The sequence below is a fragment of the Danio aesculapii genome, chromosome 2, assembly GCF_903798145.1.
Source record: "Danio aesculapii chromosome 2, fDanAes4.1, whole genome shotgun sequence".
In the NCBI taxonomy this organism is placed as follows: domain Eukaryota; kingdom Metazoa; phylum Chordata; class Actinopteri; order Cypriniformes; family Danionidae; genus Danio; species Danio aesculapii.
The window spans coordinates 24,183,777-24,200,273 of NC_079436.1; the positions used below are offsets into that span (position 1 = coordinate 24,183,777).

General features: G+C 38.1%; 1 protein-coding gene across 1 annotated transcript in view; it reads right to left on the reverse strand.

Moving 5' to 3' along the window:
• kcnn1a (potassium intermediate/small conductance calcium-activated channel, subfamily N, member 1a) overlaps positions 1-16,497 on the reverse strand; it is a 52,954-nt gene that overhangs the window by 17,438 nt on the left and 19,019 nt on the right. Inside the window, exons 3-4 of the mRNA XM_056475654.1 lie at positions 8,078-8,173; positions 5,726-6,144 (exon numbers count right to left, since the gene is read on the reverse strand). Of these exons, the coding sequence (XP_056331629.1) occupies positions 5,726-6,144; positions 8,078-8,173 (515 nt within the window). The remainder of the gene's footprint in view (positions 1-5,725; positions 6,145-8,077; positions 8,174-16,497) is intronic.

Below are 16,497 nucleotides of genomic sequence, written 5' to 3' on the forward strand. Positions count from 1 at the left end.
CCCCCCATCAACCGCCAACCCAATCTCTCAACGGATAAGCAACCCAATGTTGTTCAGCAACTTGCAAACACTTTCCATTGGGTTGCCATTTAGATTTAAGCGAAACAAATATGCGAACAAACATCTGACCTGACCGTTACGTCAATGTAGATGCAGAAGAAAAGCAGGTACAACACAAAGGTTTGTTTGGTAGGTATCGCTCAAGCTCTCTGTTGTGCTGGGGCGTATTACAGTTCAATAACATCTGCTGAAGGAATAATCGGGAAAAAAAAAGAGTTGCCCTCAGGGCTGTTTGTAAAGGTGATTTGAAGGAGCTGCTCCATTTTAACACAAACTCCCTCCTCCTCTTCCCTCCCTCCTACTCCTGAGCACTTTCGAAAGAGACGCTTGATTCACAGTGCTGCGCAAATCATAGCTTTCCAAACCATTAGTGCATTTGCTATCAACAAACTTCTCTTGATGGTGCCACATTCACACGTTTTGTTTTTAATCTGTAAAAATTGATCTATTGGAGTATCTTTTTTTTTTTTTTGCGGGCAGAGCTGCCGAATCCCACCCCTCCCCCCACTTAGAGCAGCAGTGGCACCAGCTCAATGAACAATGATAGGTTTTCCACGGCTAGAGAACGAGGACTCACATGGCATCCCTATGGAGCAGCATAGAGGGGAAATAGAAAGTACAACAGTGAATTATAGTCACACACACACGCACTCGAAAGCTTCCTCCCATACCTTCATACAGGCACGCACAAGCAACGCAAATTACTCACGCAAGAGTGTGGGCAGCATCGTGTCGTGCATAGCAGCCGATGAGACTGGGGTGCAGAGTGCTGGGAAGTGGTATGGTGTAACATCAAAACCTTCACCTCTTTTACCACTCCAAACTCGTCATTATTGCCTGTTCGGTTTCTTGTAAACACACCAAAGGGAAACATAGCCAGAGACTGCTCTCTTTAAGAAAAATCCTTTGAGAGCGAACTGTCTTTCTGACGAAGAGATGAGAGTTACTTACACCTCTTCTTGTCATCTTTTTTCTTTTGCAAAGGATTTCATTTCTTTGCCTTGGACAGAAATAGAAAGCTGTTTTTTTGAGGGCTTGTTTTAAATGCACGTTTCCCAATTTGGTTCGATTTTTAGATTAAGCACTTTATATTAAGTGGCCTTAACTAATATGTACTTACACTAAAATTAATCAATTGTTACAATGTACGTATTGTGTAAATAATTTTTTTTTACATTGTAATTATGATTGATTGAATACCTGCATGTAATAACATCTGTAATTAATTTCCGTAACTACATTTGTAATTATACCAATGACTATGGAGTCAATCTAGGGTCATATATACTTGCAAAATAAAAGAAAGTTTTGCAAACCAGAAATAAAGTATTTAAAATTTTAAGATAAATGCAAATCTGAGTTTGCAATGCTGTTTTCACTTTGCACTTCACGTTTCTGTGCGTTTTACTTTGTGGCCCTGATTTGACAAGAGGGTGGAGTCAAGGGAACTTGGGCTTTTACGGTAGGCCCGGACCTACTGTGGCTGTAAGACCACCTTGGTGATACTGTGTCTTCAGGTGATGATGTCGCGTAAATGCCCAACGCCCCCTTGTCAAATTAGAGCCGCAAAGAGAAACGTGCAGAAATGTGAAATGCAAAGTGAAAACAGCATTGCAAACTCACGGTTGACTAAAAAGCTAATCAAAATGAGCATTGCAACTGACTGGATGGGTTTTGTAAAGGCAGTGCCATAAAAAATTTTTGCAAATATATATAGTTTTTTTTTCTTTTTTATTGCAGAAATTGTAGTTTTTTTGCACTGCTTGATTTTTATTTGCATTTTTATTTCTCAAAACTTAATTTCCCCTTTGCAGTTTTTAATTTTTTTTTAGCAAAATTAATTTTTATTTCTCAAAAATATATTTTCACTTTGTGATTTTTGGAGATTTGCATTTATATTTTTTTATTTTTGCTTAATACTTTATTTTTTGTTCGCAAAACTTTTATTTTGCAAGTGTATATGACCCTAGATTGACTCTATAGATGACCATCCCTTAAACCTTAACCTAAACTTAAACCTACCCATAACCCCAAACGGGTCTATAACCCTACCCGTATCCCACCTCAAGAGCACCAGAAGTGTTCTGCACAACATTATGAACACAGTAAGTACATTGTAATTAGTTTTTGAGGTAAGTACCTAGTAGTTAAGGCCACTCAATATAAAGTGGGAACGATTTTTTTTTAATTGAATTCCAATTAGTTTGGGTACATTAGTTTTGATTTCAATTCTGCTAATATATGTATGAAATATGTTTCTAAAAGAAAAGTTTGAAAGGCAATATCTGCGCATGCTGTTTATAAAAGAGACATTTGTTTATCAAACTACTCTTATAGCCCAGCAACATTTGGTTTTTTATAGTTTATTTTTATGTTTACTTTTGTTTATCTTTAGACATTATGTTGACTATAAGTAACTTTGAAACATCATGCCAACTGAGTCTTAGAGTACTACTGGACTGTTACGGTTAGTATTACTGTGGGTTAGGGTTACTGTTATGGAGGTTAGGGTGACTGGAATAATTTTACATTTATTTGCAAAGCTACTTCAAATATTGTCCATTGGTGGAACATTAAAATAGCAAAGTGATAGCAAAAAAGGCTATTAACACTAATCTACTAATACTCTAAAATTGCATACAATTTATTATTATGTTCTGTTGATTACAAGTTACTTTACAACTATATGTCAACTAACATTCTTTAGAGCATGGGTGCCCAAACTTTTTTGTATGAAGGTCCAAAACCCAAATATCATTAAGAGCCATGGGCCAAAGGTAAATATGCCAAACTATATTACATTAAAGTTGCTATAGGTAATTTCCAAATTTATTTAATAATATTTCAAAATAAATAAAAAACATTACTGTAAATTTACATATTACTAATGTAGTATAACGAATAAAATGATAACTTATTGCAATAAAAACATAAACAATCGCATTTAACTTCCACACAGTGGAGTTCAATGCTGAATAGTCAAGCAGAATCTGCCTTTGCTCACAAAATTCTCTTCATTGTCGGGTGACGTTTTAAACGAAATCTGAATAATTTACACCATTTAATTGAACATTTAATTTAGCTTTTAAAAAATAAAACAAACAAACAAACAAAGAGTTACATTAAATTTGAACAATTTCAAAACCATCCCCATCATTTCTTGGTGGGATGGCAGGCAAGATCAAAGGTTACCAATGGGCCAACTTTGGCCCACAGGCTCTAGTTTGGGTATCTCTGCTTTAGAGTATTAGAATTAGTAGAATAAGTTGACTTGCAATGTTACCTATAGACATTAGTTTGTCTGTTGGGGACCATTAGAATAAAGTGTGAGAAATAGCTATTAAGCAGCAAGTCTACTGCAGTCTAATACTCTAATGACTGTTACTACATAATTACTTATAATCAACAGAATGCCCATAGGAGACTTCCCTTTTAATTCACCACATCTGCAGTAAAAAATGACTTCTGTTGGAATTTTAAGAAATAAAATGATGATTGTTCTAATTAGGATCACAATAAACAGGGATAAATAACTACTTTTTACTCAGCCCTATTATACTGTATATGCACTTCAAGTGCCCCGTTCACACTGACAACTTTTTGTACTGTTTGCCACAAATATTAGCCTGTCACATGGTGAGTTGAACTGGTAAAGGTTTTATAAATCTTGTCACAACTAAAACATACAGTCAGTAGAAATGTCAGTTTTCTTGCTACAAAAAAGTTACTTAAAATGGTATCGTATTATGCACTAAAATTTCTCACAGTGAAATTGACATCTCATCTATACTCAACTACTGTCTCTCACAGGAGAATTATCATTTAATTGGTCTACCTATTGGTTGTTGCCACATAACAGCACCTAATTAGGCTGTTCTCCTTCAAGAGAGACCAAGTAGACATATGCAGTGCTTAGAATATATAAGTACACCCCTCACAAATCTATCTCTTAAATTCATATTATAATAGGAAGCTATACTATATTACATTTGTGCATATACATTAGTCAGTACTGAAGCCAAATCTGGAGCTTATCTAACAAAATAACTTACAATAATGGTCCAAAAACTAAGACACCCAAATTTATATGTTATAGAAAAATATTAAATACAATTTTTAAAAATAGGAAAAATCAAGAGTAGCAAAAAAATTGAAAAATTTAGTTGAAATTTTGTAGGTTGTAATTGTTTTTTGCAATATTTTGCTTGAATTTAATTGTATTATCTTTCAATTTCTAAAGACTCTATTATTTTAATAAATATATCTGTTTAATAAATCTGTTTTGTTTAATTGCACTATAATACACTGCCTATACTCACTGAGAAATGGATAAAAATATTCATTTTCAAAATGGGGTGTACTCAATTATGCGGAGCACTCTATGCTGAGTTTTTCACAGTGGCACTTGAATCTAAAACTCTGAAGCTTATTCTGAGCAGGTTTGAGTCTAAAACTTTGAAGGGTGTCATATTAATGGCCTAAGGTTTAAATAAATTTAAAATAAATGTTTTACCGATGACCAGTGACTCGATGAACCCAAAATTGAATGGATGCAATGAGATTTGCTTCTGCAATGAAGAAGGAAGAGCCACTGTTAGATTTGAGTAAGAAGTAATTCAGATCAGGTACAGATTTTAGTACATGAAAAGACGTCTAAAATGTGTAACCTATATTATGACCCATAGTTTACAATTAAAGCTAACTGCCCTCTAGCTGGTGTAAGCTCTAGCTTTGTGTAGCTTGCATTGTCATTAAGTGACATATGACTATCCTAATCAACATGCAGTGTCATTTAAATACAACGTGTGGTCGCTTACACACTATTTTTCCTATTTTTGCAGCAACTATTGCTCCCAGCAGAGGCACTATTTCAGTAAATGTTCCTGTGGGTCATATTTCAGGGACGGTTGTACAGGTTTGAGGACAGGTTGCACCTCATCTCACTTGATTCAACTTTGTTGTAACATTGGAGATAAACAACTCTCACAAAAAACGAATAGCTTAAAGTTGGTTTGTCATTGTGAGTTGCTGGCAGCGTGAATGAGGCTTCAAGTAGTATCTACTTGTTTGAAAGATTCATTCGGGTTCAATTAAATCTTGTGTAAGACACATGTTGGAGAGGTAAAGGTGAGGAGAAGCAGGCAACGCAGGCAGGAATGTCAAAGACACAGTACAGAAAAAGCAATTAATGATCTTTGTCTCTTAAATCTAACCCATTCATCACAGTGCTGCTTCAGCCAAACAAGACCGTGTATGTCCAATTCCTAATGTGCCTTTAATATGTCGAAATCTACACCGCCTCATGGGATGAGATCATGATGATGCAGTTTTTGAAGTGGGTTATCCTCGGGGCTCCTCAAGATTACCAAAACAAACCATTCCGCAAACAAACAATTAGGCAGTCATGAATTATTTAACAATCGCTAATACGGCTTACGAAACATGGACTGGGATTTGTGGTGCAATCGCAGAGCTGATGGGAGAAAAGCTCTTCATACAGGCAGCGTGAGGCTGTTGGAGATGCTCCTGGAGGGGAATGAGTGAGTGGGAGATGCAGAGAGAAAGAGAGCGAGAGACAGAGGAAGAGAGCGAGAGAGAGAGAGGACGAGTGGAGGGGAAGGGAATAGCTGTGTAGCTCGGGATCACACTCTCCGTGGTGCCATACCTCTCACAGACCCGCACGGTCCAGGCTGCGATGATCCAGGAGGAGATGCTGAAGACCAGCAGCACTGTGCCCGGACAGATGGTCATGAGGGTCTTCATGACGAAGCGTGTGTTGAAGTTGATCTTGTTGAGGGCACCTATACTGCGTGAAGATGCGTCCGTGAACAGTTTGCTATGAAGGAGCATGACCCGGCCTATCAGGTAGAGGCGGAGGAACATGGGAATGGAGAGGATGATGTCTACGTCGGCGTCGGCCACGGAGGGCACGTAGGTGAAAGCCAGCCGGGCCGTCCATGTGAACACGTACTGGCCCGGGATGGGGTGAATGGCACACACCAGCAGCTCCAGGACAATGAAAAAGATGCGCTCGTATGTCATGGCTATCCTCCAGTCATCCGCACCATTGTCCACCATGAACAGCTGCGGGGAGCATGCAGAGAACAGGGGGTTATTTGGCAAGAGGAAAACACAAATAAGAGGAAGTAATGTCAGGTGAAGGTTTAAAAGTGAAGTGTGCAACTTTTCTTGTATTTCTGTTTTTGGTATGATGAAAACAGGTCGATTCCTGTGTAAACGTTGATTCAAAATAGGAATTGTTTAAAGGGGTGGTCCACTACAATATCATATTTTAAACTTTAGTTGATGTGTAATGTAGCTGTGTGAACATAAACAACATCTCTGAATGTAAGACGCTCAATGCAAAGGGAGACATTGGCTTTTACAGAGTTAGCTTAGCAAAGCCTAAAGCGAATGAAGTTTGGGGACTACAAAAAAAACCATCTGGGCTAGTGAGATTACAAACGCTTCAGGTTACACGCATTGACATACACCCCACGCAGCGAAGGGGCGTGGCCAGAGGCGCTGTAATGCTATAGCAGAGAAAGCTAAAATGTCGTCCAAACGCTGCTATTTCCACAGAGCTTCTTCTGTTTCTGTATTTGGGCTTCCAAAGGACACGACACAAAGAGAGAAGTGCTTACAGTTTAATTATGTTCCAGGGAATTCTAATAATATATATAGCTAGCATTTGACAAAGGAGAGCTTCCAGAATCTTTCCCAGTTCAGTGCTGGATTCGGTTAAAACTCCTCCAACCGATGAAGCTGTGGATTGTGAGCCACAACCTGTAAGTATTTTTATTTGTTAAGATTGATCAATTATATGCATAATTTCTAGCGTTAAAGGTATGTTGTAGCAAGGATGTAAACAATGGGAAATTCTGTTTGGCATCATAAACAATTTAGCTACAAATTTATATATCCACAATCTTAACCACCTCGTGCAGTGTCACTCTATGCGGCTGCTTTCTCTGCGTTCCACATCTCAAATAATGAACTCGCAAAATATATGTGAACGTTTCATATTACTTACACATGCTTAGAACACGAATGTATATGAAAGACACGTGTCAGTTTTATTTTAGAGAGCAAGCACGAGGTTCAGCTGTGTCCTCTTCATTTTATGTCAAATTCAGGCTCACACTGACACTGCTAAACTGACTGACAGTATTTACAGAGCAGAGGCACAGCGCATGCTAGTGACTGGACATGACACTTCCTAGTGATATGGAGCTGGTCTAAAAATCACAGCACATTATGTTAGCTGGCCAATCAGAGCCTCTTAAGGGGAGGCTTTCAAAGGAACTAGGAAATATGACAGTCATTTTCATGTTAGCAGAGTAGCTGTATATAATCAAACTAAGATTTATGAAAAAGTTATGTGATTTTCTACAAATGAAGCATGAGCACATATTGCTTTGCTCCTTATAAACACAACCAAGCCTTAAAAATACCCTCTGGACCACCCCTTTAAATCAAATTGAAGCATAAGGGATTAAGATTATAATCTAATTACCTAATTTTTCCAATTTTCGATCTATGTTAAATCTTGTTCAGCGAATAATCTCTTATCAAGGCCTGGGTTATTAAAATTAACTAAAACCATAAAGAAATTACTTGAAACAACTTAAAACAAGCTTTTTAGAATAAAAATCTTTTAAAACAACTCAAATATAATAAAAACGATATTAAAAACTTAATGTTAACAGGAAGGTTTTTTTTTTCATTCAGGTTAACTTCATGTGCTAAAACAATTAACACTACATGTTAAATATGCACATAAAACAAACATTAAAAACAACTCATCACATTTAAAGTCAAATAAAATAATCAAAATTCAAAGCAACAGTGGATTTCAGCTATAACAAAAAAATAGCAAAAATATTTGTATTTTAAAATAAAGAATTGTTAAAATTATAGGAATATAAATTACACACTTCACCTTTTATAAATCACATAAATCGATAATTAAAACACAATCCAATCAACTTTTAATTAGTGAAACTCAAGAACTAACCTGTATTTCCCGAGCGTGGTACATTATTATAAGACCAAGCAAAATAACAGTGGAAAGGCTGATAAGGCATTTCAGTGCAAATGAATATGAAGATTCCTGCACCAAGAGAAACAGAGCACACCATTAGCATGAACACACACACAGCCACCACACAGTCTTACCCTTTAGCAGCTTATGCTAAAGTTATAAAATCACGCTTGCTAAATGAAACATTCTTGTCTGAATAGATGCTGTCTAAACCATCTGCGTCACAAAACACTGCAGTGCTTCACCCTGGAGGAGTTAATCCCTACTGTGTCAGGGGGGGAAAAATCACTTTCCATAATATTCCCCTTAGCAACAAATGAACCTCGTGCATTTGGGTACCAAAACATCTGATTAAGTTTGATATTTGGGTTATTCTCTGCCTAAACTCCCTTTGACACACAAGCATAATCACGCAATGCATGTGGGTGTATCTGATGATGTGAATACTTGAACATGTTTTTCGGCACTGTCCTGTCATCTCCGCTTAAATGTGTTGGTGGGAGTGAGGGACTTGTTAGTTGAAATGTTAGTGTTGTACAGCAGAATGAGCACTGCAGATCGGCATGTTTCATAGAGACTGGAGAAAGATATAATAGATGGTAAGGTGATTGTGATTCAGCGCAGTGGTGCGGCTTCATTGTTTTCTGTAGGAAAGAAGAATAATCCTGCATTGCAACCTGTATAAAAATAAGAACTATAGAAGAATAAGACCTTTGTAGATGAGCATATTTTTGTTGTGTACTAAAACGGTATATGTAAAGAGCTATAAATCTGAGGGATCTGTCAAGTCCGAGCACACTCTTGTTGTAAAACAGTTCTTGATTGGTCTTTACTCACCATTTCTGAGATCCATATTCTATTGACGGAACTTTGTGATGTTTTCTCATAACATTTGGAAACATTTCAGTCAGTACAACAAAAAAAATAATCCTTATTTCCTTTTGCTTTTTCTTGTTCACTCAACTTTTGAAAACATCAGCTGCACTGACCTATAATTATTTGTCACTAATACAAAAAAACATTAAGTTGGGTTAACATAAGATTAGTAGTTTTCTAGAGAGGTGAAATACTCAGTAACAAAAGCATTAATGGCGGTCACATATGAGGTGTTTCTGGGTGATGGAGTTAACACTTCATTCTGAAACTGTGGATTCAGAATTTATGGATGAACAAATACATTTTTTTTTTTTTTGGATTTGTACAATGCAATAGAAAAGGGTCATGCCAAATTTATACAAATAAATGCATATGTATTTATTTATTTGCCTGGTGACCTTTTTTATTTTTAAATGCAGAAAACAGACCATCCATTTTCATTACAGTTTTGTGAAATTATTTATTTTTCGATTTGCCTCATCCCAGCAGAAACCGTTTTTGATATATTTTTGTTAAATTTGTGTTTCTATTAGCCACTTTTTCAATTTGCCATTTCAATTAGTGCAATTTTTAAGGGTAATGGAAATTCAGCTTACGATGATTATGACAAGAACTATTCATTGAGTTTTTCATTGAGGATTGTTTGAATCTACAACACCTACTCTTAATAAATATATGTGATCTGTGATGGCTTACTACTGTTTGGTAAAGCTACAAAGCTAAATGTGGTCAATTTGTCCACGTGTACCTGTGTGTACAATTATGCTTATTGTATTTTGTAGTTGTGACTTGTAACAAACCATATTTAACACAAGACTACCTGTTAAATAAAACCAAAAACATTTGACATTTTTACTTTCAATTTTGAATTTTATTTTGAATTTTGGCTAATATATTGCTATTTCCAGTCCTGGGTTGCGACTAGAAGGGCATCCGCTGCTTAAAGCATATGCCGGAATAGTTGGCGACCTCTGAATAGAGACTAAGCCGAAGGAAAATGAATGAATGAATGAATGAATGAATGAATGAATGAATGAATGAATGAATGAAAGATTGAATATATTGCTGAATATATACAGTGCTCAGCATATATAAGTACACCCCTCACAAATCTATCTTTTAAATTCATATTAATAGGAAGCTATACATTATTATCTTTGTGCATATACATTAGATTAGTCAGTACTGAAGCCAAATCTGAAGCTTATCTGAAAAAATAACTTACAATAATGGTCCAAAAACACTCCGGTTACGAAAGTAACCCTCGTTCCTCGAGAGGGGGGAACGGAAATGCTATGTGGAAACTTCCACTATGGGGATTTCATTCAGAAAGCCAATCACCTGAAAGAGTATGTAAACGGGCCAATGAAATGCCATTGAGTTGGCAGCGTCAGCTTGCGCAGCTGTAGCTCGTTGCAATCAATTTGGCAATATAAGCACAGCGAAAGCAAGGCTGAGGCATCCTTTTTTAGCTGAAGAGACTTTCACCTCAACAGCTAAGGGGCAGTCATTATGGCGAAGGACCATAGCATTTCCATTCCCCGCCTCGGGTAACAAGGGTTACTTTAGTAACCGGAGCGTTCCCCTTCGGGAGGGGAACTTCAATGCTATGTGAAAACTTCCACTATGGGGAAATGTCTGAAAAACACCATAATGATTGAACCTTGCCCCGATGAGAGGTTTGCCAGGCAAAAGAGAGCATGAACGCACCAGCATCACCAGAGGTGCGGACTTCCAACGTGTTCCCTGGCCCTTACTTATCCCACTTCAACAGAAGATTTATGGGTTTAGATATATATTTTTTGGAGTACAAAAGCATCTAGATAATACTAGGAATTAAATACGACAGTACGTTGGGAAAGCATGCAGTCCTGATAGGGAGGATGCTGCAGAGGCCACCTGCTACCCAAGTAGGGAGATATGGTGGCAAAAGAGCATATGGACTAGCCCTGAGAAGGGGAGTACACATATGAATATAAGATGGTTAGCGGTCTAACTGTGAGGGGGGACTGCACCGTGGCTGTATAAGCATATGGGATCGCCTAGTGGGGATTGCGAATAGCAGGCACCTATACCTAGTACGCGCGCTGACCAGCGGGCAGACCTACAATGTAACAGGCCAGCATCTGACTCCTCCGCTGAGTGAATGCTGGGGTCCTCGGAGGAATCTCTGCAGGGCTCGCCTAAGTGAGGAAATTTACTGACAGAGTGAATAAACGCATGTATCTCCATATTAGGGAGAATGGCGCAGCATGCGTGTTACAACACCTTAACCGAGTTGTTTCCTCAACACGGGTTACCTAATACCCTTGAGGAAACCAGCTCCACTCGCAGATTATAAAACCTTGCAAATGTATTAAGTGTCACCCAGCCTGCAGCTCTACAGATGTCTGTTAGAGAGGCGCCGTGTGCACGCGCCCAAGAGGATGCTATGCTCTGAGTGGAGTGCGCACGAACTCCTGGGGGACACGGCTCGCCCTGGCTTAGGTAAGCGAGGGAGATGGCATCCACTATCCAGTGGGCCAACCTCTGTTTAGATATGGCATTTTCCTTCTGCCAACCACCATGACAGACGAAGAGCTGCTCAGATGATCTAAGACTCTGAGTGCAGTCCAGATAGATTTGCAAAGTGCGAAAGTAATGAAAGGGCTGTGTCTGTCTCCTCCGGCCCATATTAGGAGCGCTTCACGGTCCGTTTTACTGGACTTAGTGGCGCCCTGGGGCTGGGAGCGCTGGGAGCGCTGGTTGCCTGCGAGGTGCTCGACGCCGCTGCTTGGCCGGAGGCGCAGGTGGGGCGGGGCAGCTCTCGTAAGCGGGCGCTCACGGCAACAAGCAGTGGATGTGGATGGTTCACCGGGGGGGAGCGGTCTTACATCCCCTCCGATAGATGACTCAGCCCATCGTATCCGACTGCACCGCCGTGAATTCCTGGGTGAATCCACCGGCGGTGTCGCCAAACAGGCCAGCCTGAGATATGGGGGATTCAAGAAAGCGAACTTTGTCGACTCCGCGCATATCTATTGCCAGGTTTTAGCCCGAGGTGGCGCTCCTGGACCACTAATGTGGCCATCGTCCTTCCAAGAGCACACGCAGCGGACTTAAGGTCCGTGGAGCTCAGTCGGGTGCGGTGAGGGCTTGTAACAAGCCTAGGTCGGAACCACCCTTGTGCAGCTGGGCCAGTGCGCGCGCATGGACCCTAGCGTGCAGGGTGGAAGAAGCCTGTCCCACGGCTGTGTGGGCTCTGTCTCCGGGGAGGCAGAAAACCGACACACTTTGGACGGGAAACGAGATTGACTCATACACCCTGGCTGCTTCACCATCAAGGGTGGTGAGGCCGGAGGGGCATGCAGATCGGGCAAAGAAAGGTGCCCTCCAAGTCTGCGTGAGCCCACTGTGCACTTCCAGGAAGAAAGGGATGGGAGGCTAGAAATTCTTGTTTTTTAAGTCCTCCACATACACCCATCTAGTTGGTCCGGCCGCGGGGCTGGGGGATAAACCATCTCCAGGCCCGCGGCCGAAGCAGCCCGGCAAAGCATGGTTATCATGTCTGTTTCTAGATCTGACGACGCGCTTGCTCCCGAAGGGAGGCAGCGGAGGGGGGAATCCTTTATCAGACCATGACAGCCCATCTCCGATGCAGTGGTGGACATCTGAGCCTCGGTGTCAGCATTAACATGCTGGACCCCTAGACATGAAACGCAGTGCTCGTGCCCATCATCCAAGGACAGGAAACCACCTTATCCAGAAACGCACAGTCGGAGCGACGTCTTGAAAAAGGCGTGCTGCACAACCGTGTTGCGCTTTTAGGAAACCGCTCTAGAGAACCAAAGAACGCCAGGCAAGGGAAAAACCCAGCTCGACCGTCTGCCGCTGCGTGTCAAACACTCTGGACCGGGAGACCGCTCTCCTACACTCTCTCTGGAAGATTTTTCTGGAAATCAGCAGGAGGACCCCTCATCGACTCTCTCAGAAGGCTGTTGAAGTCTCTGAAGCGAAAAGGATGCCTCAGCCTTGCTCTCGCTGTGCTTATATGGCCAAATTGATTGCATCAAGCATCAGCTGCGCAAGCTGACGCTGCCAACTCATTGGTATTTCATTGGCCCGTTTACATACTCTTTTAGACGATTGGCTTTCAGAACGAAATCCACATAGTGGAAGTTTACACATAGCATTGAAGTTCCCCTCCAGAAGGGGAACTAGTACAGCCAAGTTTATAGAAAAATGTACATTAAATGTTATAGAAAAGTATTAAATACAAACTTTAAAAAGAGGAAAATCAAGAAGGCAAAAAATTTTAAGATTTAGTTGAAATTTTGTAAAAAAAAAATGGAGACAATTTTTTTTGCAATATTTTGCTTGAATTTAATTGTATTATCTTTCAATTTCTAAATATGTTTGGTGACTAAAATATTATTTTAATAAATATATCTGTTTAATAAATCTGTTTTGTTCAAATGCACCAAAATATTGCCTACAGTATATACACTGAGAAATGGATAAAAATATTCATTTTCAAAACTCAATTCAAATTCAATTATGCTGAGCACTGTATAATATATTGGCAGACACATCAGTGTGCTTGACAAACCGCCTGTAGACACACCCTTTCCTCTCCATATGCACCAGACATTTTCTTAAAAAAACACTGTTAAAAGGACTCAATAATAATATTAGTAATAATAATAATAATAATAAAACTGCTAAACTTAGAATTGTCATGGTATCTATCTATCTATCTATCTATCTATCTATCTATCTATCTATCTATCTATCTATCTATCTATCTATCTATCTATCTATCTATCTATATATATATATATATATCTATATATATATATATATATATATATATATATATATATATATATATATATATATATATAGATAGATATATATATATATAGATATAGATATATATATATATATATATATATATATATATATATATATATATATATATATATATATATATATATATATATATATATATATATATATATATATATTGCTGCTCTCTGGTGATTTGAAGTGCTTCTTTTTTCCTCATATGTAAGTTACTTTGGTGTATGCTAAATGAATACTGTACGCGTCAATGTAAATCAGTTAATTTGGTCCAATAAATCTTCCCTAGATTTTCACTCTTTTTATCTCATGCATTGTACAATGATGTACATTACTTTAAGAGAAGGTACTGTTGTCCATCTTTTCAGTCTAAAATTTCCGGCCTTGCCACTTATTTAGTGGATAAAATACCTCTTTAAACCATCCAAGCATATCAGTAAATATGCCCAAAGATAGCCTTAATTTATATAAGGCTTCATTTTTAGTTTTGCACCTTACTGTTGGTAAAGGCTATTCATCTGCAAAGCATTTGTACTAAAAGTGTGACTTACAGCAAGTGACTTTTTGGAAGAAACACGCTGTATGCAAAAATGTCTAAACCAAAATTGTATGTTCTGCTGGTATGAGAAAGTGCGCACAATTTATATAACCACAGAAAAGCAATTAAAAGATTTAATTTTAACAGTGAAATGAGAAAGTCTTCTCCCTAACCCCATCTAATTTTACCCTGGCTCCCAATGGTCCCTCTATGAAAAAATGAGGTCTGAAATTGTTATAAATTTCCCGTGTGACAAATTACACAGTAAACTAATTAATGCACCTGTTGGTCACCAGAAGTTTTTCTTTTTCATTATTATTCCAAAGGTCAGACTCCTGACAAACACCTTGCTTTTCTTTCCGGCTGACATTCACATGCCATTGTTCCTCCCTTCCCTTTTTTTTTATGTTTTCGTGCAAGATCAAGCCATGTGATAATTCACTTAATTCAGCTGAATGTGACAGTAGCACTGTAGCAGTTCTCTCCCACAGGGCTAGAAATAGCACAGCCATTACAAAATCCACACCTCATGGGATCTGAGTGGTCACAGTACCAAACACCTCATTTTGGGGACCCTGCATTAAGGATTGCTTTGGGAGTTGTCTGCCTACCTCAAAGTTTAGAGTTTTTAAGCACTCTTAGACCTCCAGTACTGCTTGTGAAAGCAGATTACAATCCAGTATGTGCGATGTCTGTGTTTGTTATGATGTAAATTATGTATGCCATAATATATGCAACAGTTCATGAGGAATGATGATTTCATTAGAAAGCTGACATTTTTTGTGAAACTACTACTGCTATGTTTTAATGACTGGTAACATTTTGTGATAAGGTTCCAATAATTAACATTACTTAAAGCGTAAATTAATACTGAGGCACAGTTTTAATTAATTAAAAAGGACATCAAATATTTTTATTTCCTGATTAGCTCCGATCAGGATTTTTGCAGCCGATACAGAGTACAAATTCCTTGTCATGGTGATTGGCAGATACCAAGTACAGATTCTGATGCTTCAAGCTTTATAATGCAAAAAAGCTTATTTTCTTTATAAGTATGATACTTAAGTGGAGATCTTGCCTTACCCAAGAGAATAAATTAAGAATGCTGCACATAATCCCTTAAAACGTCTATTATAACCATTTAGTGTGGACATGTCATGGTCAGAAAGAGTTTTACCGAAAATAATAGATAAAAAACTGATTTTAAATAATGGTATGAAATGATTAACAATGCAATTTAGACACATTGCAAATTATGGAAGAAGAATTCAACATGTCTCAATGAAGAAAAAATTTGGAACGCATAATTGATGCATAAGAAGTTAACCTAACCAATGAAATACTTAGAACATTACTGTGTGTCTCAATCTGTTCTCTTGTTCACTCACTCTCATCACCTCTTCCTCTGCTTGTAAACTCATAAACAAACAATTGCAATCGGTTCATTAGATCGGCCAGATTGGCAAGTACCGATTGAGTCATGAAATGTGATTATCAGCCGATACCAATCTCCGGCCGATTGATTGGAGCATCCCTAATAATTAGTATGGTTAAGTATAGTAGTCTGGAACTTATACAAAAATTATGAAAAGCTACATATACATTATATATATAGACTATAAAAACAAAAAAATACAAAAACTTTTGATAAAATGAAAATTACAATAGAACATCTGAACAGAAAAGAACTCATTTAAAATGTAAATAGAACATATAATACTATACGTGATACTAAAATGGCACTGCATTGAGAAATGCATTTGTTAAAGTATTTAATAAGTTATGTTAATGTTTGGGTAACACTTTACAATAAGGTTGTATTAGTTAAAGTTCGTTAATGCATTTACTAACATGAACAAACAATGAGCAAAACATACAGTATTTGTTCATGTTAGTTAATGAAAATAGTTGTTCATTGTTAGTTCATGTTAACTCACAGTGTGTTAACTAATGTTAACAAACATGATTTTGGATTTTAATAAGGCATTAGTAAATGATTAGCTATGATTAATAAATGCTTTACAAGTATTATTTATACTCAGTTCTAGGCGTGTAACGGATCACTGTAGGTCCGTGACTCATACGGATCACAACCCATGGTTCGGATTAATTTTACTTGTAGATTAATCCTAAATTC